General features: G+C 39.1%; 1 protein-coding gene across 1 annotated transcript in view; it reads right to left on the bottom strand.

Moving 5' to 3' along the window:
• TRHDE (thyrotropin releasing hormone degrading enzyme) overlaps positions 1 to 24,785 on the bottom strand; it is a 214,264-nt gene that overhangs the window by 81,426 nt on the left and 108,053 nt on the right. Inside the window, exon 7 of the mRNA XM_027812500.2 lies at positions 16,253 to 16,318. Coding sequence (XP_027668301.2) covers positions 16,253 to 16,318 — 66 coding nt within the window. The remainder of the gene's footprint in view (positions 1 to 16,252; positions 16,319 to 24,785) is intronic.

The following is a 24,785-nucleotide window of genomic DNA, read 5'->3' as shown; positions in this document are numbered from 1 at the left end:
AATAGGAATAAACAAAAGTGGGATGAGGTAAATAAATAACAACAAATATACAGTGCATTTTAAGCAGTACTAGAAAATGCTGCATGTATTGGTCCTTCTAAGATTTGCTTTCAGAATTGTTACACAACAAAATAAAATGGGTGGAACACTTGAGGATTTGATCCATCCAGGCAAAAATTCTGTTCACCATTCTCCCATTAGACATTAAATATTACTTTTACATTTTGCATTCAGAAAGACTGCAAAGAGATGCAATGCTTCTGCCCTTTCTTTTGTATGTGTGGTTTTTCCCCAATACAGTTTGGGAGGTTTAGACATGGCTCATCACTGCGTTAAAAATTTTTTATCCTCCAACCTAACATGTTTATCACACAAAGGAAAACAAAAGGAACCCTAGCATTTACAATGACATAAGAAAATACAATGATAAACACAACATATGAGTACAGTCCTGGTACCATACAATTTGTTCACCCATTTTTTCATTATTTCCTGAAAGTTGCATTGAGACCATACACTTAGCATCAAACGAGGAGTGTTATCGAATGCATACTACACAAAAAACAGCCCTAAGTGACTCTGTGCAATAAGTATGCTTCCAATAGTGAATCTAAACTGCCATCCAATGTAGTGCATTTTCTACAGGCACAAGAACAAAAGGTTACTGAACTAGTCCTCATATCTCAGTATCCTGTTTTTAACAACAACCAGTAGCAGACACCTAGAAAGGGTATAAAAGGGGACAGGAATACAGTGATACTTCCCCCATACGCTCTCCCATTATCCAGCACTTCATGGCACAAGGAATCCTGAGCACATTAGTATCTTTGTAGTTCACAGTTATCTTCTGTGAATTTGGCCAATTGCTTTCTAAACTCATAAAAATGTTTAGCATTTGCAACAGCTTATAAAAAAGTGTTTCCCACTTCAGTGATCTGTTGTGTGAAGACACCCGTTTCAAACATCTGCCCATCTGATGGGTTTCTCTGCTGCTGCCTAGCTCCGGCACTAGAAGATGCAGTGCATTGCTGTTCCCTGCTTCACTCTCCCCAAGCCACTCATGCTTTTACCGATCTGTATCATACGTGTCCTCATACCAGAGCTTGGTTTTATACTGAGAACACCACCAGACAAAATCACTCCCAGATATCCTGCAAATTTATGTTTTGTTACCATCATCCAAGCTGTTGACTTCAAAGATAGCTAGGGTTACCATGACCCAGCCTGAACTTTCATCACCAAACTATCAGCCTCCCTTGAAATCCCTTTCATGGACGGACACTAAACTTAAAAAGGAAGAGAAAAGGCTTATACATATCAACATCAAATACATCCCAGGAAGTACTAAAACAGGAGTCAAAAATCTATATATACCCTGCTTCTCTGTTCCAAGGATGGACCAAGCAGGAATATAATCCATTCTTCCCCCTGGGGATCCATATCTAAGTCTTAACTAGCTTGTAAAGGGGCAGAAGACATGTCCTCATTCACTGTAATTCTCCAGGGCAGGATCAGCCACCCTTTCGCCTTTACACTGAGTAGAAAAGAATTAAAGCAAACAGACACAAGCCATGGAACAGAAAAGGAAGATGACACTGAAAACACAGCTGCCTGAATCTAAGCTGCGCTCAGCACAGCTCCAAAGGAGGTAAAGTGACTTAAAGCCACTTTCTTATAAACACATATGCCCGGAGCCATCTGGCTGCAATGCTGCTTCCCATCATAAGCTTGCAAGTCTATCACCTACAAGAGCTGCTCCACCAGCTGGAGTATGCTGGAGCATGAAGATACGCTTCAGCCACCTTCCTAACTTTTCGCTATAACCCTACGGTATGTGCGAGGAGAAAACATGGTACAAAAACCTCTTTAACAACCCAAGACTCAGAGTGGTCTTCTACAACTCTCCCTTTCTCCTTCACTTTAATGCCACCTCTAAACCTTTTGTCATGGGGAAAGGAGAAAGAGAGTTCACAGATCCTAGGGCAGTGTCACTCAACATGAAACTTAATCAAATATGCACACAAAAATGATCAATTTGGTTTGCATTTTCAGCAAGCATCCTCTTGTAATATTCTTCTTAACATCTTGGCATTAAAACATGAAGCCACCGTTTGTCAAAAAATAATGGAATATGATACTTATAGCAATAAAAAATATTATTCAGACAATGTGGTTTTCTGACATGTGTTTTAGCAATTTTTAACATCAAATAAAAAAACATTATCCAGAATCTGTCACGCCATGAGAACAAAGTCTAAATAGTGTACAATCAAAACTTACAATCTTGCAAAAACTCCCAGATTTAGACTATAATATTTTGTCAAATAGTTATCTCAATCCCCTCCCCCCAAAAAATTAAAAGGCTCAGTGCTTTTGAAAGCACTATTTTTTTTTGAAGCAGATAGCTTGAACAGTAGTAGGAGTACAGTGAAAAGTGCTGAAGGATTTTGACAAATGTTTTAGTGATGCTGTATTAATTAAGCTTGCGCAACTTTTATTGTATTAGATTCCTTTAAGAAAAGGAGATTACTTAAAAGGAAAAAGTCTTTTACCCCTTTGCAATCTTAGTTCTCTCAGTACTGCTAGGGATTGAGCCTCTCTGTTTCAAAAAAATGAACAACACTACCACCCAAACATGATAACGCTCACAACACAAGGTAGTGACTGATACACGCTGCTAAATGCAAAGAGGTTGAACAAGTGTAAAGGGGAGGTAAGTCTCCAAACACTTATCTTACTTTCAGGGGGACTTCAGATCTATTACCAGGAACTGAAACATCAATTCTAGGACCAAACTCCTTTCTCAGTTTATCTGTTTGAAGTTGGTTGGTTAGCTGAAGGAACAGCTCCCGACTTAAATGAGTGGTGCTGAGACCTGAAACAGATTAACAGTGAATAACTTACCTTTTTTTTCTTTTTTCCCCCCTAAAGATAACTGGGAAATTCCACCATATAAGATGAATGAGAGAAAAGTAGCAAAATATGGCATCAAATTCTTGTGGCTACATTACTCTGAATGCCCTCATTTCTCAGGGCTCAGGAAACAGCAGTCTTGCCTTTACCTCCCTCTTTTGTATTTCATTCCTACTCCTGGGTGCACATCCTCCTCCCTTCAGCCGACAATATGTTCTTGTTGAACAGTTTTATACACAACTGCTGTATCTCACCAAAGATTTAGAGCTACTAATAAAAAACATTCAGTTCAGGTGGAAATCAGGCTCTAAGGCTCCAGCTATCAAATCCAGCATGGCTTTTTCCCTAGAAATTTGTATACTTAATCTTAAGCCACCAGACACCATCTGACAGATGCTGACTCGCTGACTATAACATGCCACCTTTTTTCCCCCTTTCCTTCACACTGCTAACATCAAAGCTGCTATCACATATTATCTTGACATTGCCTAACATTCAAATAGAAAAGCTTGGGCAAGGGTCAGAAGGAGGAAGGTACTGCATATGTTTGCAATGGTGAGTGACAAACAAGAGGGAGTGAGAACCAGAGGAAAGCACTACCAGCAAGCTACAAAGAAGTGAAGATTCCCATATGACAGGAAGACTACTGAATAGAAAAGCTAAAATAACCAACTAGGTTTGCAGTCTTTTTCACCTGTACAACAGACTAACCCTTGAAAAAGAGCCTTAAGGAAGAGAAGCGATCACCCTCCTGGCTGGGCAGTCAGGCAAGCAGTAGAGTACAAAAGAAGGAGTAGGTAAATTCACCTTATCAGTCATGGTAAACACTGTATAAGGCAAATTAGATGGGGGTTAACTCTATTTGTGTCAGAATTAATTTGTACCAGTGAATCAAGCTGCAAAGCTACATCCAAACTGAAAGAGCAGCTGTGTTCAGACCACTTATCAAAGCAGCACTGCAAAGCCAGCTCAGAAAAACCCTGGAAACAGATTTTTCCAGGTCAGGTAAGCCAAGCGACTTCTCCACCTTCTACATCAGTTTTAATAAGAGTGCCCCAAACTGCTTCCAGGCAGTCTTGTCAAAAACCACCCACCTACAGAATACACTAGTCACGGAATATACTTTAACTTCCGTAAGTGACTTCTACCAGAGGATCAAAAGTGTTGATACCCTTCCTACACTTTAATCTACTATTGCATTAAAATGTGTTCCTCCAAGAAAAAATAGTTACTCACCAGCTAACAAGCCTAGAATTAAAAGCCTGTATTTTTACCATTAGCTACATTAAGCACTTAAAAATTCTTAAGAGTAAGTAACATTTTCAATGTTCCCAGTGATTCTACTGTGGTACCACAGGAAAGCAGTGTTTAACATGTCCACTGTCAGGAACTTTTCAGCTAACTTCTAGATTCAAACTCACAAATTGGCAAAAAGAAGTTAAAAAAAGAATGAAAGGTGTGCAGTATACTTCAGCTGTGTTTTGCCTACTCTTTGGACTACTATCTCCATCAATGCATAAAATCCCAGGGAAGGAAATCAGTGGAATCCCATCAACGTACACCAGCTGAAATTCCAGCCTTTTATTTTCAAAAGGTATATTTAGATCTTTTTCACACACAATAGCGATACAATGCTTGCAATCAGCAGCAACTGGAAAATATCCACTGTCAATATGTCATATCTGCAATTAAATCATTATATCCAAACAGCAAGCTATAACTACTAATCAGGAAGAGTGATACTGGAACCATATATGGAAATAAATCTTAATTTTCTCTAGAGCAAATGATGCTGAATAGTTCACATAATTATAGTATTTTACTTTGTCCTTTTTCCTTTGTAATTCCTAATTCCTTTGTGATACTTTCATGCGCTCTAACAATAATCAGATCAGCAGAAGTGACAATTCTGATATGATATGGGATTTTTAACATTGATTTCAGTGGAAGAACAATTAGAGCAGTGTTGACAGTAACTCAGCCACAGTGTTGGAAGTGTAACATTCATTTAGAGAATATGAGACACAAGAGAAACTAGTAAGAGATTCGAGGAGGCAAGAGCCATCATTAAGTTAACGGGACTACTTTCTTCATTCTACTTGCTTCTTGTTGGTAAGAGACCAGTATTGTAAATCAGAAGTAACCCAACTGAAATCAACACAGCCCACGTCATTTCAAGAATCAAATTTCAAACCACTGTAAGAAGCACAGTTTTGTAATTAATACCTCTTCTGCATTGCAACTCAGTGAATCCAATGTGAATGGGGCATCTAAAACAGATTGAAAATTTGTGAAAATTTGTACTCGGGCAAATTTCCAGCTACTTTAAAATATATCCTGCTTTGCTGGGAATCCTTATTAAAAGAACAGAATTATTAAATGGAGACATTTATTTCCCTTGCAAAACTCAGCTTCACCTATTAACTATTAACATGAACAGGAAGGAGGTTCCACTGAAACACAACAACAGCAATTGCAGAGTGGTGGCAAAACAGTTTACATGGGAAGTCTAAAGGGAACAGTTGGAAGGATTGCAGAGTTATTGCCTAGCAGAGTCTGACGGTATCTGCTGTGCAGTGAGACACCTGCTAGTATATTAAGCTTGGCTTTAAAGAAAAATATATTAGATGTATTATTTGGTAGTGGTACTAAACTACTGAGGTAAGAACAAATCTTACAGAAATAAAGTACTCCTTGAAATTGAACTGCATATATTTGATTGAACTTGTACATTCATTTTAGTTCTGCCTTGTTTGGTTATATAATACATTTGAACCTAAACCCATATATTGCTCAATAAATATATTTTTAATGCACACAAAAAAACGATGGAATGTTTTCCAGAGATATTTGGATAGCACCCGCTAATTGTGACAAGCTGGCTGCTCATTTCTCTGCATTAACTTGAACTATGCCCAGGGACTGCTAACCAGGCAAAAAATCTCTGCTGTACTTTTCTTTTACACTTTTTATAGAAGCCCCAGAATTGGAGAGAAATTAATGCTACTTACTATGAAAAGTTAACCATAAATCACTCAAGAAAACTTGCTGTAAGTATGATTTGCATGCCACTGTGTCTAGATCATAATGACCTGCATCATTTGTACAGTAACAATGAATAACAAATAGGAAAGCAGTAACTTTAAAGTGAAGCTTCGACTTTGTTTATAAGTTATTTGTTGTTTGTATCTACTGAGCAAATATTTCTCATGGTGCAAAAGACCAGCATACAAAACAGTCACTAGAGAGCTGCATTTAATTTTGCAAAATGAAGACACCTTCTAAAATTTACATCTGGCTGTATGCTACTGTGCCTACCTAGCTACAGGAACTGAACTTTAAATATATGTAGAGAAAGAGAAAGGAAGAGGAGGAGGAGAATGAGAAAGTTTTGATGAAAGCCTGTTTTATCCAGTAGGGATTCAGCTTTTTTTTCTGAATGTCCTCCACTGGACTGAATAGAAGTAGGTTTATTTAATTTCCAACCTGTATTAAGTGTTAACTAGGAGTTCAGTACTGCAATCTTTGTGCTGAAAATATCCCCACTGGCTTCTAAAGGGCTAATAGAAATTTTGATTGCATGAGGACGGCAGAATTGCACACAAAACACGTACTTCCAGCACCCCGTATAGCCCACTGTGCTGCCTCATAGCAACAGAGGCAAGGTTGCCACTGGGCTTGTATCAGGAAAGCTGTTTAATTTTATTCCAAAAGAAAACATTTTCTTAAATAGCTGCTCAGCCCGCTGATGTTACCTGAGAATTCATACATATCCTTCTTTCTCTTAATAACTTCTATAATAAAAATGAAGGAGAATATAGTCATAACTGAATTTCACATGCAACAAAATAAGAGAAGCTGACTAAAAACACGTCAAGTGAATACATATGCAGTATCTGCAATATGACTGATTGTAACATTGTCATAAAAAGCAATCCTGTTCCAAGTAAATAAACTTAAAAAGTTAAGTCAGTCATGTATATACTAATTGTTTTTCTTTTTGTAAGAAGCTTTAGTGATGGAGCCATAAAGCAACATTTTATCCTGGCTGAAAGACAGCATGACTTCCTCGTAATGAAAGCGACATGGGTTGTGACCTTGCTCTGAACGTGGGCACTATTGCCCACTACTGAGCTTGAGCCTTATCTCCCATCATCACTCTTTGTAACTCCCTCTGCTGGGACCTCCAGTGTCACCAAAATGTACCTGTCTGAGCTGAAATCTTACCTTTAAAAAAGTCCATTTCAGCCTGAATTCTTCTCCAAAATCTCAGCCAGCACCAGAAAGAAAGTATGGAAAAACAGCACATTTTACCTTGTCACTCTTTCCTGTGAAAAGTTCTGGTATTCCCCTGCACTGGAGGATGGGTCTAAAGGTCAGAAGGGAAGTGATGTTGTTTCAGGGACATGCTTTTTCCCAGCACTGATCAGCTTTAGGTGACCTAGCAGCTAGAGAGTCCCTCTCTCTCCCTCCATTGATGCCTCACAGATGCTTAAGCTTAGAGGGAGATTAGGGCCCTGAAGCAGAAAGCAAAGAGCCCATGTCTCATTTCTCTCAGCAATCCCTGACAGCCAAGAAACAAAACTGTCTGATCCAAATGCTCAGAGAACAAAGCAGAGCAGAAAGGAGGGAAAGAAGTTAATATAGCCAAACAGGAATATGCTGCTAATGCAACATTTTAGGAAAAAGTTCTCTCTGAACAGCACCTACGTTATATTGGGCAAAAGTCAGCAGCGGTCATGATGCACGGCTGCTATAATCGTGGGTGCATTATGTCCGGCCCTGTGGCATGATGTGTGGCAGAGCTAGACTCTGAATGTGATGCGTAGTCTGTCCTGAATATGCGAAATAGCTTATAATGCTACATCAACAGAACATCTTCTTGGGTTTCAAAATAGGTATCCAAACTTCATGGATCTTTTTTATTTTAATCACATGGGTCCAATTTCCCCCAAAATGTGCAGGCACTCCTTTAAAGCCATATTAATTGTACGATCCACATTGTATGAAGGCCCACCTTGCTGCCCCTTAGCAGCTCAGCTGCAGCCATGCTGAGCGCTTGCAGCTGACGATCAAGCCAGTGGAAGCTGTGCTTTGGACACATAAACTCTTCTGATCCATAAGTACTAAGACACATGGGAGGGAAAAGTGCTGCACTGGTCGTCTCATACTCCACACTTGTGTAAATTTTAACATAAATTTCTGTAGGCCTAGATGTCCATTTCTAAAATGAGGCTAGCACCACCACTTCCCTCCCTATGTTTACATCTTCTGTTCACTAACTGTTGGTGATGCACTCTGATACCATAACTGGATGGCATCTAAGAGAACTGCATGTAGCAGATAGGAACTGGGAGTATGAAGCAAATGAAAAGTATACAAAGCTATTGTATAGAAGGACAATTCAGTTAGCATGGTCCACTTTGTAAGTGGACATCTTCCTATGTAGAAAACACTGGGCAACTGCATAATTAAAAATCCTAGTTAAGGTGCATGCAAAAAAGGAAAAGAATGCAACAATAAAATTAACTTTAGCATTTTTCACTAACTGTACATTTAAATTATGCAACTTCAAACACATTTTTTTCTTTAAACAGAAGCATTTTGCTGTACACATAGTACACTCAAATCTTCTTGGAGCTAGAGAAAGGACCTCCATTTGCGGTAGTGATATCCAAGTCAGGGCTTGACTATGCTGTACATCTTTAACATTTTCAAAGGAAAAAAATATTGTGACACTGCAACTTACAGAAGTTTCTTATGTAAACTTTTACAACCTACTTAAATAATGGTGGAAAAAGCTACAGAAAAAAGTCCATAAGACTGAATTCATTTAACAAATATAATCCTAAAATCCAGAGTAATGTAAATTAGAAGCATAAGAAATGCTGAGGTGCCAGAAAAGGTGAAAGGTTGTCAATCTCTTATGACACACAGTGTAGAAAACGGTGATGTCAGCTCCTGTGAGATTTCTTATGACTTCCTATGTCCTGCTTTTAACATGCTTAAAGTTATCTTGTTGACAACAGCCAGTAGAAGTGAGATGGTTTAAAAAATAAAGGGATCGGTAGCAACTAACTTAAGGACAGAATGTAGCTAATATGCTAATGGTGATACTTTGATGTTCACCAAGGTCATACATTCTGTGTTCTTCTAAGCCAGAGGAGATGGGTGCAGAATTTGCTGAAAAGTACTTTATCCAATATCTACTAAATGCACCAGCTGCAACACCAAAGGTACTCCAGCTTTAAAGATACTCCTGCCTGGTGCCAAAAGTTACATCCTCCCACCGAACAAGGGAAGACTCCAGGTAGTTCTGCCTATACTGTTGATCCTGGGACTGTATTCCAGCTCATTCCTTCACTGAACTTGATCCTAAGGTGCCTGAATTTTTTGGGGTTTTTTCATTTTACAGATTTATTTATTTTTCACAGAAAACTCTATTAAGAAGTCTCTAATGATGTCTCATTTTAACAGCATACAGCTAGCTAACTTGTGAATTAGAAATAAAGATATAATAAACAGGTATGATAAAATGGGTACATTGTTTAATATACTAGGTAAAAATAGATTATAAAATAATACTGTGGGAATAGATTAATACATTTATTGCACTACTAGATTCTTGGACAGAAGTGGCAAACAATATGGAAAATAGCACATTCGAGCTTTATTTTACACCTAGAAAGTTTCTGATAGAGTTTCACATTCACTGCCGCAATTCAAACAGAACACAGGCACACACAGAGGTGTCTAAAAAGCAGGAAATACTAAGCAGTCTAGACGAAAGAAAGTCTAACTAGCCAGCTTTATGATAGTAAAAAGTGATTGAAATATGAATCTTGCTGTATTTAACAGCCTGCACATCACATTTCCCCAGACAGCTCCTCTGAAAGGTTGACCCATTTGTTTCAATACAGTGGCCACTCAACAGCACCAAAAAAGACTGTATATCCAAAGCACTGTATGGAAATTCTTCTTCCAAATGTACTATGTGAAGCCTAAAGTACAAAAGCAGTTAATTTATCACAGAAGCAGATATTCCTACAGTAAAGTAACTAATTCAAACTGCTGATGATGCACTAAATCAGAGTGAGTTATGAACACATGCATAGCAGCAAGTGAAGTTCAAAAGGATAGAGATCTATGTGATCAATGAGCTGCCACATGGAAATGAAATGCAGTGTTGACAAACGTACAGTAACAGAGATGAGACTCCAAAATAATCAAGCCAAATAGAAGAAAAATTTAAACAAACCAGTGCAGAAATGTCTTATTACAGAGCTTGAGGTGGCTCTTTACGCACATCTAAGTACCAGACTTTCAAATCACTCACTTTCTCTATATATTTAATATGGAAAAAAAAAACCAAACTACTGAACTTGAAGAGGTCCCTTGCTATAAAACAGTAAAACCTTCCAGGAAATGTAATACAGTGACACCAGTCATGTAAGCAACCATCTATTTCAAGCACACAGATTGGGAACAACAGCCTACAGATGAAAATCTCACACAAATCTAATATTATATTGCATATTACTGCCCTGAGTGATGACTGAATGATAAGGCCAACTTAAAGCTGCTTCCTCAACCAGTCTATGCAGTTCAGAAACGTACTCAGAGCAAGTGGTGCTGACCAAGCCTCTTCATACTCTAATTGCTGTCCTAGCTGATTAATGGCTTTTTGACTGAAAAGCAACACCACCCTGTAAGAACAGTACTAGCATTCTGTCATGTGCACCTCTTGAATTTCCCTGGAGCATAAAGAAACTGCACATCATGAAAGTTGTCAGGACTTTTTAAAAGAAAGAAATCGCCTACTCTGAGAAGGAAGGGTTTATTAGACATTTTCTAAAAATAATAATAGCTGTGACTTCCTCATATGCAAGTGTTACCAGCTGTGGCTGCTACTGTGGTTATTCTATTATTCATTACAGCCAATATCAGTATGTTCTCTTTTGGTTTTGTCTATGATGTGCTATGTGAAAACAATGAGAAAGTCCTGTCTTTGTTACTAAATCCTCTGTTTGAAAATGTCGTATGATTCAAGACATCGTATGTCTTTGAAGGGCTTCCAGAAAATCATACATTCACTAGGTGGTCTCTTGGCTGCAGTTTTATTGTGGAACTTCCACACTATAATCCAATAGTCTTTCACAGTACATTTACTGTGATAGGAACAGACCAGTTATTCTTGACAGTTATGAATCTCTCCAAGGCCATCTATGCTGTAAAACTGAGCATCTCTTCTACAATTTTACCTCCTTGCAGATTCCTCAACAGAACAGTTTGCTGAGCAGTTAGGGATCATGTGCACCTTTTTACATTTACTTCAGTTCATATTCATTGTTGAAGAATATCTAACAAAGAGTCCCGCTCTCCATCAACTTATTTTCTTCTTTTTAACACAATTGATTGTTTTCCTTGACATATAAGGGATTTTTCTCCTCCAAGCTATCTCTACCCGCTTTTCCGAAAGTCCACCTGCTAGGTGACAGCATGTAATTAGATTAAGAAAAAATTGGTAACGAACAAAAAAGGTAGCCATCTCATTTGTTCCTGCTCTAAACCTTATCTTTCACTCTTCTTGCCCAAAGGTTAGCATATTTGTTGTAGCTTCTCTTATATAAAATCTCTAACTCTGTAGCTCTTAATGAGATGATGAATTTTACCTTGATTTCGATGAAACCACAAACACTCAATGCAAACAGAAATAAAGACCTAGTCATTTTGGTTTATGCTAGTGTAATGAGACTACAGGAATACTCTTGTTTATCACCTGTGAAACACTTCAGGACATACCTGATACACTAAAAAGAACCCAGAAAATATTAATACCAGAAGTACAACACAGCAGAGAAGAAACAGTCCGGAAGGTTCCTGGAGTGTGTGGAAAATAACTTCCCAACACAACTGGTGAGAGGGTCAACTAGGGAAGGCACTCCACTAGACCTGTTGACCTGTTGTTTGTGAACAGAGAAGGACTTGCAAGTGATGTGATGGTTGAATGCCATCTTGGGCATAGTGATCACAAAATTACAAGGGTTTTCAATTCTTGGAGAAGTAAGGAGGGCGCTCAGCAAAACTGCTACCTCGGACTTCCAGACAGCAGCCTCTGGCCTGTTCAGAAGATTGGTTGGCAGAGTCCCTTGGGAGGTAGTCCTGAAGGGCAAAGGAGTCTAGAAAGACTGGACATTCTTCAAGACAGAAATCTTAAAGGCACAGGAGGAGGCTGTCCCCATGTGCCAAAAGGCAAGCCAACAGGGAAGACTGGCCTGGCTGAACACAGAGCTTTCTCTGGAACTCAGGAAGAAAAGGAGAGTTTATGAACTTTGGAAGAAAGGGCAGTCAACTCTGGAGGACTACAAGGATGCCATGAGGTTGTGCAGCAAGAAAATTGGAAGTGTCAAAGCCTAATTTGAACTTAATCTGGCTATTGCCATAAAAGACAGTTAAAAAGTTTCTGTAAATACATGTGCAACAAAAGGAGGGCTAAGGAGAATCTCATTCCTTTATTGGATGTAGAGAGAAGCATGGTGACAAAGGAGGAGGAAAAGGCTGAGTTATTTAATGCCTTCTTTGCCTCAGTTCTGTTGTTCTCCAGGTATCCAGCCCCCGACACTGGAAGACAGGGATGAGGAGCAGAACGAAGCCCCCATAATCCAAGAAGAAACAGTTAGCAACCTGCTACACCACTGAAACACCCACAAGTCCATGGGTCCAGATAGTATCCACCCAAGGGTACCAAGGGAGCTGGCAGAAGTGTTCACCAAGCCACTTGCCAGCATTTGTCAGCAGTCCTGGCTAACTGGGGAGGTCCCAGCAGACTGGAGATAAACAAATGTGACACCCATCTACAAGAAGGGCCAGAAGGAGGATCCAGGGAAAAAACAGGTCTGTCAGCCTGACCTCAGTGCCAGGAAAGGTTATGGAGCAGATCACCCCGAGTGCCATCACATGGCACTTACAGGACAACACGGAGATCAGCACGGGTTTATGAAAACCCCCGCTCAGTGAATGAGGCAAAGGTTGGACCTTATTAAAGCCTTTGACAGCATCTCTCATAGCATTCTCCTGGAGAAACTGGCTGCTCATGGCTTGGACAGGTGTACTTTACACTGGGTAAAAAGCTGGCTGGATGGCCAAGACTACATGGTGGTGGTGAATGGAGTTACATCCAGCTGGTGGCTGGTCACAAGTGGTGTTTCCTAGGCCTCAGGACTGGCGGAAGTTCCATTTAATAACTTTATTGACAATCTGGACAAGGGGATCAAGTGCACGCTCAGTAAGTTTGCAGATGACACCAAGTTGTGGGGGAACATTTAAAAAGGCTCTGCAGAGGGATCTGGACAGGCTGGACCAATGGGCTGAGGCCAACTGTGTGATGTTCAACAAGGCAAAGTGCTGGGTTCTGCACGTGGGTCACAACAACCCTACACAACGCTACAGGCTTGGGGAAGAAAAGGACCTGGGGGTGCTGGTCAAGAAGGCCAATAGTGTCCTGGCTTTTATCAGAAACAGTGTGGCCAGCAGCACAAGGGCAGTGATTGTCCCCCTGTACTCAGCACTGGTGAGGCTGCACCTCGAATCCTGGGTTCAGGTTTGGGCCCCTCACCACAAGACAGACACTGAGGTGCTGAAGTGTGTCCAGAGACGAGCAAGGAGGTCTGGAGCACAACTCCAATGAGGAGCGGCTGAGGGAGCTGGGTTTGTTCAGCCTGGAGAAAAGGAGGCTCAGGAGGGATCTTAGTGCTCTACAGCTGCCTGACAAGAGGCTGTAGCCACGTGGGGATCGGTCTCTTCTCCCAAGTAACAAGGGATAGGACAAGAGGAAATGGCTCAAGTTGTGCCCGGGGGTTTAGATTGGGTATTAGGGAAAAATTCTTCACTGAAAGGGTTGTCAAGCATTGGAACAGGCTGCCCAGGGAAGGGGTTGAGTCACTATCCCAGAGGTATTTAAAAGATGTGTAGATGTGGCACTTAGGGACATGGTTTAGTGGTGGATGTGGCAATGCTAGGTTAAGTGTTGGGCTTGATGACCTTAAAGGTCCTTTCCAAACTAAATGATTCTATGATTCTAATAACACTGATGTGTTCCATGTACTGGAATCTAATGAAAAACAAAGTAAATATGGCAAAGCATAGGTCCTTCAGAACTCAGTTACTCAGCAAGCCACAAGAATAACCCAGGAGGAATGAACGATCGAGAGCATTTTCAGAGTATTCATTATTTGAAGAGATTTATAAATAGTAGTGATACTTGATTTTGCAGCTATCCTTGAGAAAGGCCATTACATTGAGCATTAGAATTCCATGAAAAAACTGGATTCAAGACACCATAATGCTAAACCCCAAGTGATGGTACTGGGGCTAAACAGCTAAAAAGCCTAAACCGATGCATGATAGAAAGGGTAAATTAGTACTCCAGTTCTACTTATCGTTAGCAACGCTGGCCTCCCAAATCTACAGTGCAGGAACACTATTTTGTTAGATCCACAAAACACAAAGAATTAAATAACTGACAGACATTTCCAATTGCATAACTTTTTGCTTATGAACAAGCTTATGAAATCTTGTTTTATGTTGTTCAATTTGGAGACATACACATGGAAAATCTCTATCTGGACTTCAAACCCTTTTTATAAAAGAAGCTAGAATATCATCATCTTACTGAACTCATGCCAAGACTTTCACTACACAGATTTTTCAGTTAGATTTTTCAGAGACTTTCATTAGCAAACAGAAGAGTTTCTATTTAGAGCAGAACCGGTAAAAAGCAGAAATAATAGGAAACCACTCAAATCAAAAAACAAAGCCCCATTACAACTTTATAGTAATTATGATTATTTAATCCCTGCATAGCTCTATTCTTTGATCTGAACTTTTTTCTAAATTTGTTTCAGGACAACTTGCACACTGTTTTTTCTCAGGCAAACATAGAAGAAAATAGAAAAACAGGGTTTGAGATGTACGTATTAAAACTTTTCTAAAACCCTGAGTGAATTTTTTTTTTTGTGGGAAATTGAATTTCCATATGAATGGATCTGTGCAGGCAAAAGTTTCTAGCTAGAACATGGATTTTGCTAGACTAAGGACAGAAGTCATATTGGCTTAAATGAGATGACATATACAAGATTTTATGCAGGAAAATTTCAATTTCAAGATTTCTCAGCTGGATAATAAGATATCAAAGTGATCTAACTTGGTTACAACTTAGAAAATGATCCAACTGGGTCCTGTGAATAAGTTATGCTGCAAACCCTGAATGTCCTGTAAACTCTCCAAAAAGCTGTATTTCCCCAGGTTTCCTTTAATTGCCTATTGCACAGAACACACCTCTGACATAACCAATGTGTTTATTTAACTTTTGTTTTATATTTTAGCTTCCAATTTATTTTGGTTAGAGGTAGAATTATTCTGTTAAAAAATGACCTGATCCTAGACATAGTTTATTTAAATTTCAAAATGAAAAGCTTACTAAGAACAGATAAGATTGATTGCTCTTTCCATCTTAGCATAATTGTATTTCAGGTGAACATCAATTTACTTTAAAGGACACTTCTAAGTAGCAGGCTGCATCATACATAATTCATCAATCACAGCTGCCTGTAACATGATTAATTCAAGCAGATTTCAATGGAATAGAGGGAGTTGCATTGTTTTTTATGCTTTGGCTTGTTTGTTTTTAAATAGTTTACAAAACACTCATTTGTGCTGAATTATTTCTGAAAAGAGTTCATCCTTTGTAATCAGCATGTTGAATTTCTCTTCATACAGAAATGTTACCTCTCTAAATTTTTTTTAAAAGGCAGAGTGAGTTTTAACAAAATCATTAAGGCACAGAACATCCCAAGCTTATCAAAGGTAAAAATAAAGCTCAATGATTTTGCTTTGGGGGAAGGGAAAGCAAAAGTATTTACCTGAAAAGCAGTATTAGTTTTAGGGCTGTGGATTTTCTAGCTGGCTTGATATCACTTGTTATTATTTGTTAGCCCAGCAAGAAAATGTAATTGAAGTAGCTCCTTCCTCAGGTAACCCTTCATACAGTTGTCATATGGACAAAATGGCTTTCATGTGGCAATCCACACAAAACAGACACAAATGTATGCAATTGCTTGACACACCAAGAAATAGAGGTGAAACTGGGGGCACCGCCATGTGTGTTACACTACTCAGCAACTTCCATCAAATTCAGTTTCAGGGACACACTGGTGCCTTAGATGGCCCTGAAGTAAAGAAACACTTCCACAGATGCAAACATAGTTTAAAAAGAAAAAAGAAAGCAAGAGAATCTGCTAGAAATGTACACCTACACAAAGACAGAAATGCCTTTACTTACTTGTAAGCCCATTTGAAACACAGAGTGACCCATAAAGTTAGCCAACATTCGAATTAGAGCTGCACCCTGTGGGAAATAATAGAGGAAAAAAGGTGTTACTGTTTTTGCATGTCAGTTTTACACAATAAAAACCTGAAGTAGGCATTTCCATCCAACACTATCATTTTGGACTGGAGATTAATAAAATCTTCTTTTGTGCTGGAATGAAAAAAAGAGAAAGATAAAACAATGCAAATACTTACAAGCAAAAGTGAGGAAGCAGGCTGACTTTGTTAATATCCTGTCCCACAGATTGAATAAGGCACAGGTCATAAAACACACTCACTCCACTGCTGGAGCACAGATGTGGCAGCTCCCCAGCTGGTTGCCCCCAGCCCTTCTACGCACTCAGCAGTACTGCACAGTTTTAAATGAGGGAAAAAACCATCCACGCTAAATCATACTACAGTGATTATTCATAATTTTACCCTTGTTATACTATTGTAAAACAGCATTTAGTGAGACTACTTTCCTTTGTAAAAGCCTTCAAGGTCTGATGATCTGGAAGTGGATCATTTGCATAGGAATTTTATAATATGTATATAAACATATTTGACTTATTAATCAACAGCTTATTTCCAAGACTGTCATGCAAAGAGGTAAGTACCTGTATAAAACTTTTTCTCTACTTATATTAGTTCTTTGCCCCTTCAGGCAAAGCAGAGAGATCTGAAAGATTTCTTCTGTTTCACAGGTGATTCTATTTCTCAGCACTTACACCAAGAAACAGATTTCTTTAAGGCATCCCTTTTCTATTTTCTCACTCCCTCTCAGAACCACAATTGCTGCGTGTTTTCCCCGTGCACAAGTGCTCTGTTTCAAGCACAAGTATCTTTGCAGACCTGATTTGATGATATAGCTATAGTATCCCTCTTTGAAATCCATTTTCTAGACAACTAACATTCCGATGCCATTAATCAAATGTTATACTTAGTACTGATCACTGCATGACAGGGAGGACACTATTGATTTAAAGTCAGTGAACTCAAAGGCCGTAAGAAAACATGATGCTAGAACTCAACAATCTCAGCTACAGATATAGGTTCAGGAATTAGGCTAATGCTCAATTAGAAAATAAAGAAAAAAAGAAACATTTCACAGACCAAAAAATTCCCAGGTTATAAAGCCAAAAGGACTATTATAACAATGTAATCTGACTTCCTGCATTAATAGAGGTCAAACAGTAATTTAGGCAAAAAACCTACACAACAGCATCTATTTTAGGAAGATTCAAGAACAGGAAAATGTTTACATAACTTGTCACAACTAATATTTACTGTCACAGTAAAAATGTGCACCTTCTTACTAATTTGAATATCTCTAGCTTCAGCTTTCAAAACAAGATTTTATGTCTTTTCCTGCTAGATTAAAGTTCAGAATAATTTTGCAATTTAACAGTTGTACAATTTTTAGACCATTTTACACGTTCCACTGATTTTTTGTATAAAGACTATTTTTGAAGTACTGGAGGGAATATCTGTATTAACCAACATTTGAAATAATGGCATAAATCAAAAAGATTTGTAAATTACTAGTAAATTGTAAGAAAACATCACAGTTCCTTCACATAGGCAGCAACAACAAATAATACATAGTAAAGTAACTGAAGAAAAAAAAAAGGAAAAAAAATCATTAACTGAGGAGGTATTTGTAGTTGCTTATATAAATTGGACAGTGGATAAACCAGAAGATGGTGTTTGCATTATTAACACTGCTATGTTTTTATGGTGGTACATAATTTTACTGGGAGACCAATCATGTCTGGAAGACACAGCAGCACAGAACATAATCCCTCGAAGCAGATTATTACCTGAACAGACAAGACCATAGGTCAGGAAGCATTATTACCCTTATTTTACTAGAGGAACAGAAGGAGTAAAGTTCTGAGAGATGTTTAAGCAGATAAACAGCAGATAAATCTGTCTAAGTAGATAAAGAGAAGATTAAAAAATTCTAATAAATAGATAAATCCTATTATCCTGTATGCAACTTGGGCAGGACAACCCAAAACTTCTGTAGCAGAACCAAAAGTGTCTACAATATAAAAGTAATCAGCCTAAACCCTGACATTTTTCCACTTATCACACATTCCTTTTCCTACTCCTTTGTAAGTATTCCAGGATCCCCTTGTTTGTTTCTCACAGTTTAAATGTCACATCGTAGCAACAGTCATATATTTATATAGGTACCTTAACTCTACTGATTCCTGTGAGAAGTAAGCAAGCAAATACCTTCATCTGATCTTGCCTGTAGAGTCATCTTCTATCCAGAAACCAAGAACAGTCAGAAACACGTAAAAGTGACAAAATTCCTCTCACAGGTAATATTTAGCCACACGTTGGATGGAACTACAGCTGCCATTACACAGCAAAGAAAATAAAAAATGCAAGCAAAGACTGAATAGGAGATCCAAGGCACAAAGGCAGGACTACTCTCTTAGGATCCATCCCTTCTCACAGCTACTTTAGAAGTACTTTCTGCCAATTAATTACTCTCAGGAAACCCAGAAGTCTTACTTGCAGCTTGTAGAGCAATATGCTTGTCCCAGTTCTGCCACCTTCCCCACACAGGGAAAGCAAACGCCTTCTTAATTTATTTGAGGAATGGAAGGTATTCTGAACAAAAAGGGGAAAACAGAAAACCTGAGAACCTTAAGGAAAAAACTGTCTTGGGAGAAGGGAGAAGAAATGGGGGCAAATGCAGCCCTTGGTGTGGAGGGAAAAGAAATGGGAGGAAGGAAAGGGAGGGAACCACCCACTTTACCTTTCTTGCAGTTTGAGAGCAGGCAGAACAGAGAACAGTGATACATTTGTATGAAGAACAGAAGCAATCAATATACTCCCAGCACTGGGAAGGAAAGGGAAAGGCAGCAAAGACTGCCACTCTGACTAGAGATGAAAAGGAATAGACTTGCAGGCAGAAGGATAAAAAGCAAGAGGTATGCAGAGTAACTGGCATAAAGAAGAGGGGCTTACAAAAAAGAGGAGCTTGGAGGATGACTCTAACCAGAGGGTCCTGGGAGGTAAAGAAGGTATGTGTAGTAAGTTCAGTTACAGGAGTAAGAGAATACATAGCCCTGGGGTCATCTGAACGGCCCAATGTGCTAGCATTTTCATTGCCTATTTGCCTGGCAAGCAGTAAACTAGATGGAGTCCAGAGGACCTATGCTTCAATACCTTCTGAAAGCTTCTCTGACCTAGACCTAAGCCTACAGAAAAATCCTAAATCACAACAAATTCATCCTGCTGCAGAATACACCCTTTGGAACCTGTCAGCATCCTTCCCTGAACACTCTGGCATGCAACTGATCTGCTCCTCACTCCAATCTTGGGGCCACTTCTGCTCTGCCAACATTTGTCCAACCAAGGAATGACATATAGAGTCTTGAGAAGTGAACCTGGCTCTCTGACAGGGCAGAATGGCTATTTATTGATGATTTAAGTACTTTCCTCCAGGCACTGGATGACTTAGTACCTTGTCAAGAGGTAGAACACATTGGTTTAACAGGTCTAGTGGAAAGCAATTATTTCCTATTCAAAAAAGGTACCTATGTTCCTGCCAGTGTAAAATCTGACTCACCTTAAGCCACTGTACCCCATCTTAATGACAGTCTACTCAGACAAAAACAGCAGATATCCAGTCAATGATTAACGGCACTACCTGGTTCTGGTGAAGCACTGTTCATTAGCAGATCTCGTAAGTGCTTCATAAGACACTGATACCAATATCCTGAAAATTAAAGGAAAACTGAGGCACATCTTGATGAACTCATTTGCCAGAGATCACCCAGTATGCTCCTTATATAACCTATGATGACACAGTCAAAGCTTCCTCAGCCTCAGCGCTGCGACTCCGCTGCTACAGGAAAGGAAGGCAGAACATGTCAGCAGCTCTGGACATTCAATCATACACAGTCCTTTTCTGCGAAGTGCTCTTGGGAATAGGCATGCTCATAGGCAATTAGCCAACGCTGGCTGAAGTGCTGTAAGTTTATGCTCTTTCTTTTCCTGAAGAAACTTGATTGCACACTCACACCACGGTAAAGACCATCCGTAAGTGAAATTAGGAGCAAAATTCCTATACATGTGAGCTGAACTTGTCTTTGAAATCTACAAAATGCAGAGTCCCAGTTAAGGCATTCAGTCTAAGTATCTACATGCCAACATAAAATAATATGATTGCAACCTTGATCTCAGATTAAATGAAACTAATTTCTAAAGACCCACTCCTACATTTTCTGATCCTGTGGCATCACTACAAGTCACAGTTACTGTAAGTTAATTTAATTCTCCGACCCAATTTTATTATAACTGAATTCTTATATTAATCTTTTCACTTGCAACTTGCATCCTGTAATCATTCCTTATACAAAAGAAAGTTTCAGGTGGAATTTTCTTTAACAGGAAAATAAAGCAAGTCTTATGTATGAACCCACAAAAATATGACTACTGCACACCACACAGTACTGGTTATACAGCCACGCAGGAGGACATGCATCTGACTCAATGCAGGTATCTGTGTCTAAACTTACATCAGTTGTTTAGGCTTCCCTTATAGTCAATGGACTGCACCAGTCACTTCTGGGTTCAGTTCACTTTATCTCATCTTAAAGTAGACCTCTAAACAGACTGGGAGAATTGTACCCTAAAAGCACCCCTCTCTCATAATCCACTCCAAAAGTAGCTTGGGGTGAGCAGCTCATATGCACATATCTGCACTGCAGGCACCTAAAGCGAGGTGAGATGAATTCAACTGCGCTATCCAAAAAGGCCATACTCTGATTCCCCACTCTGTTACAAAATGTCCGTACTAGTACCTTGTTCCCAAGAATTTCTGAATTGTGGAGATACAAAACTGGTGTGACACCATCCTTTTCCATATATGCAGTCGAATAACATATATTGTATCTCACTTTGTTCTTCATGTCATACTTTCATATAAGAAAACCAGCAAGGGTAGGTATTCGAAAGAGGGCCCTGAAGAGAGGGTAGAGTGCTTGCTAGCTGAAGGTGGATATTCTGTACCTAGGAGACAGTGAAGAAAAGCACTTTGAAATAATGAACTGGTGAAACAATTGCAGTGAAGGGAACAATATAGAAGTCAGTATAACCAGCACACAGGATTATGCAGAAGCAAGGAGGCAAGCGCAAGGGGCTGTGTGTGAAGAGATACAAATGAGCTAGAAACTCATTCAGCATTATTCTTTTAAGGACCAAAAATTATGCCAGTAATCTAGAAAGTGCTCATGAGAGAGAAATGTCACCAACACAAAACAGAAACCATGAACTACAGCTGACTCTTGTGAGGGTGAAATATATCATTTTGTAAATGTCTTGGAGGGGGGGGAGGAAAAGAGCCCATAAAAGGCTGAGCCAGAAAAAGCATAGCTCTTCCACCCTCCTTCCCACCATAACTTGTCATTTTTTACTAGAACATCAACTTCTTTTTGGTTCTGCTTTTGTGTGTTTTGTTGTTCTTGTTTTAACCGTAGGATTGAGGTTCATCAGAGTGAATGCAGATGCCTACACTGTAGCTATGTGATGCACACTCAGTTGCATACAGCTGAGCCAGCTGCCTAGACTCTTTAAAAGCATGGAGAGAGAAGCAAGCACTTCAGCTCATCCTGATTCATCTCATCCAAAGACATGCATCTAAAATAGGACAGATTAATTTCACCCTAAAAGTGCCTGTTTATCCTCACTGATGATACAGGGACGTTAGAGGACTAGTCAGTTGGGACGTTCACTGTGTTAGACTCCTGCAAGTGAGGTGACATGAATCCCTCTGAAGCTGTTTTATCCTGCAACTGACGGAGCAACCTTAGAAAACGTGAAAAAAGTAAACAGTGCAAAAACACCTCCCTGACTTTGCAAAGCCTGAGATAGCATCTTGCAGGCTCACCTATCCATTTATCTCATGTAACACCAAACATCAGCAAAGGTAATTACACAGACCTCAATATATCTCTTCTTCACTGAATGTCCACCTGGTCACCCCTGTTTAGCAATGAAAGCTGTTTATTTTTATTTAGTTCAGAATGATCCCTTTTATGACATAAAAACTAAAATCACCAATGCGGTACCCAAGGTGTAAGCGGGGTGTGAGGTGCTAAGAGGAGCATTGGACTACCAACAAAAATTACATGACCAAATTTCTAAAACAAAAACGTTAATTATGTCAATTTTCCGCAAACCTCCAACCATCCATTTTGTTTCTCCTTCTCTCATTTAAAAAAAAAAAAAACAAACCAACAATTAATATAGGTGATTAATTAACATTCTTCTATCGTACAGTAGTTATTTCAAAATCAGTCTTAATTAATATGTAATAGCACCATTTGTTTTTCAAATACAACAGGCCACAGACAGGAGGCCTACAGGTTTTTTTGTGTATGCTGGTACCGCTGCGATTCAAGATTAGGGTTACTTTCTCTCTACTTGAGGGAGATGTGAGGTACTCTGTCCTCTATCTCAATTACCTCAATAACTAGATTTCATTCATATTATTGTTAGAGCTATTATTGTCAATAATAATTTCTTATAATCACTATCTTATTTGATTAAAACAAGGCTCAGACCACATACAGGCACTCACATACTTTCATAAAGAGCTCCTGATTTAAGATGAGAATCAATATACAAAGTTTGATGGCTACTAATACATACCTGATGTATACTAGTATTCTTTTTTTTGATCAGTCACATTACACACGAGTTAAACAGTTCCCTCCTTAAACTATTTACCCTGAGCTATAGGTGAGGTGCCTTGTCAAAATTTTTTTAAAATCCAGTGTCTACTGACTCCCCCCAGGAACTCCAGCTGGTTAGTGAGACAGAATCTCCCTTTGCAGCAGTTATGCCCAGGCAAGGCCAATGTACTTATCCACATGCTCAGTTATTTCACTCTTTATATCCTAGAGTCCCCACCTCACTGGAGAAGGAAGTCAATCAAACTCACCCGCCTGCAGCTCCCAGGACTTCCTCTGGAGCCCCTTCTGTACGTTACTCCAGCAATTCTCTGGCACAGTGGCTGTCTGTAAGGATGGCCTACGTCCCATTGCCAGAAGTCCTGCAGCTCCACCTTCAGAAGGTGCAGACGGATACCACCCAGCTCTGCAAACTTCCTAACAGCTAATTCAGCTTTTTTAGTTAGTGTTTCCATACACCTACCTCAAATTGGTAGTTCCTGCAACCTACCCATTACAAAGAATAAACTGAGCATGGGAATGAACCCATTCTTCAGCAGGGAAGTCCAATACAAATAATCCATTGCACTTTGCTATATTATTGAAAATCTGAGTCCCCCTTTTATGCTTTGGCCATGACATGGCCCCTCACCCAGAAAGCCAGAGCCATACCTGCTATATACATTCAAGTCAGGCATGAAGTACCTTAGCAGGATCACTTAAGATCACACAAAAACTTCCAAATTTTGGCTAATATGTTTTGAATAATGGCTGAAATGTACCTATTCTTCATGAAACGTGCTGAAGAAAGATATTTTCAGAACTGCAAATGTAACAAAAGCAGTAAAGAGGTTGGGTATTTTTCTTTAAAATGTTGAACATATTTTTACAGTATTCTGTCAAACAGAAGCCTAAGCATATCCATAATCAAATGGGTTAAGTAAATGAGTATATTTTCATTTCAGTTCAAAGTTCCTGAATTCATACATTATTATTTATTTCTCAAAATCTTAGATAATTCTGTGATTCTAAGTTCATTTCCAATATTAGAAGAGCATCTTACCAGGCACTTATACAAAGAATGCATATTTGCACATTATTTTTGTAATGTGAACACTAGCCAACAAGTAATATCCAAGTCACGTTTTCCAAAACAATCATTCTTTGTTGGTACTAAGCAACCACAGCTGGATGCCCCATGAAATTTAGCTTATTGGGAAAAACACAGCATGAATCAACGTGAAAGAACAATGTACATCAAACATGCAGCAAAAATGTGACTCTTTAAAAAGAACTCTTACATAAAATTAAACCCCAAAATTAAATCCGTCAAATCCTGGAGAAATTTAACACAAAAAATGTGTTTTGACCAAGTCACACACAGAATAGCATATAAATGTGTAAATAAATTACTTATAAATTTGGTCAACTGAGCTGCTGTGTTACACTACGTGTAGTGCACTGAATTAACTGAATTGTAACGCTCAGCACATTAAAGAGGAGGACCAAGACATGAGGGAAGCCTGGCTGTAATATCTGCCGAGTGACTGGTGTGGCATTATGCAAATTAATGGACATCTCTTAGCTCCCCTGTAAGAACAACTGAAAGCTGGGTAAGCACTTTCAAATCCAGGTGTTGCATTTACACCGCACTTCCTTAAGCAAACACAGTCACTGTACACTCTTGCTTTTTTCCTTTTTCCCCAAGGGGAGAAGTCCAACCATTCCTCAGCTCCTACTCAGAAGGTCACGCTGAAATGTATTTTACCTTCCTACTTCTGTCATCTGAACTATCTTTCAAGGTATGCA

The sequence above is a fragment of the Falco cherrug genome, chromosome 5 (assembly GCF_023634085.1).
Source record: "Falco cherrug isolate bFalChe1 chromosome 5, bFalChe1.pri, whole genome shotgun sequence".
Lineage (NCBI taxonomy): Eukaryota > Metazoa > Chordata > Aves > Falconiformes > Falconidae > Falco > Falco cherrug.
Note: the sequence above shows the minus strand (reverse complement) of the source record. Positions and strands in the feature narration are given on the sequence as shown.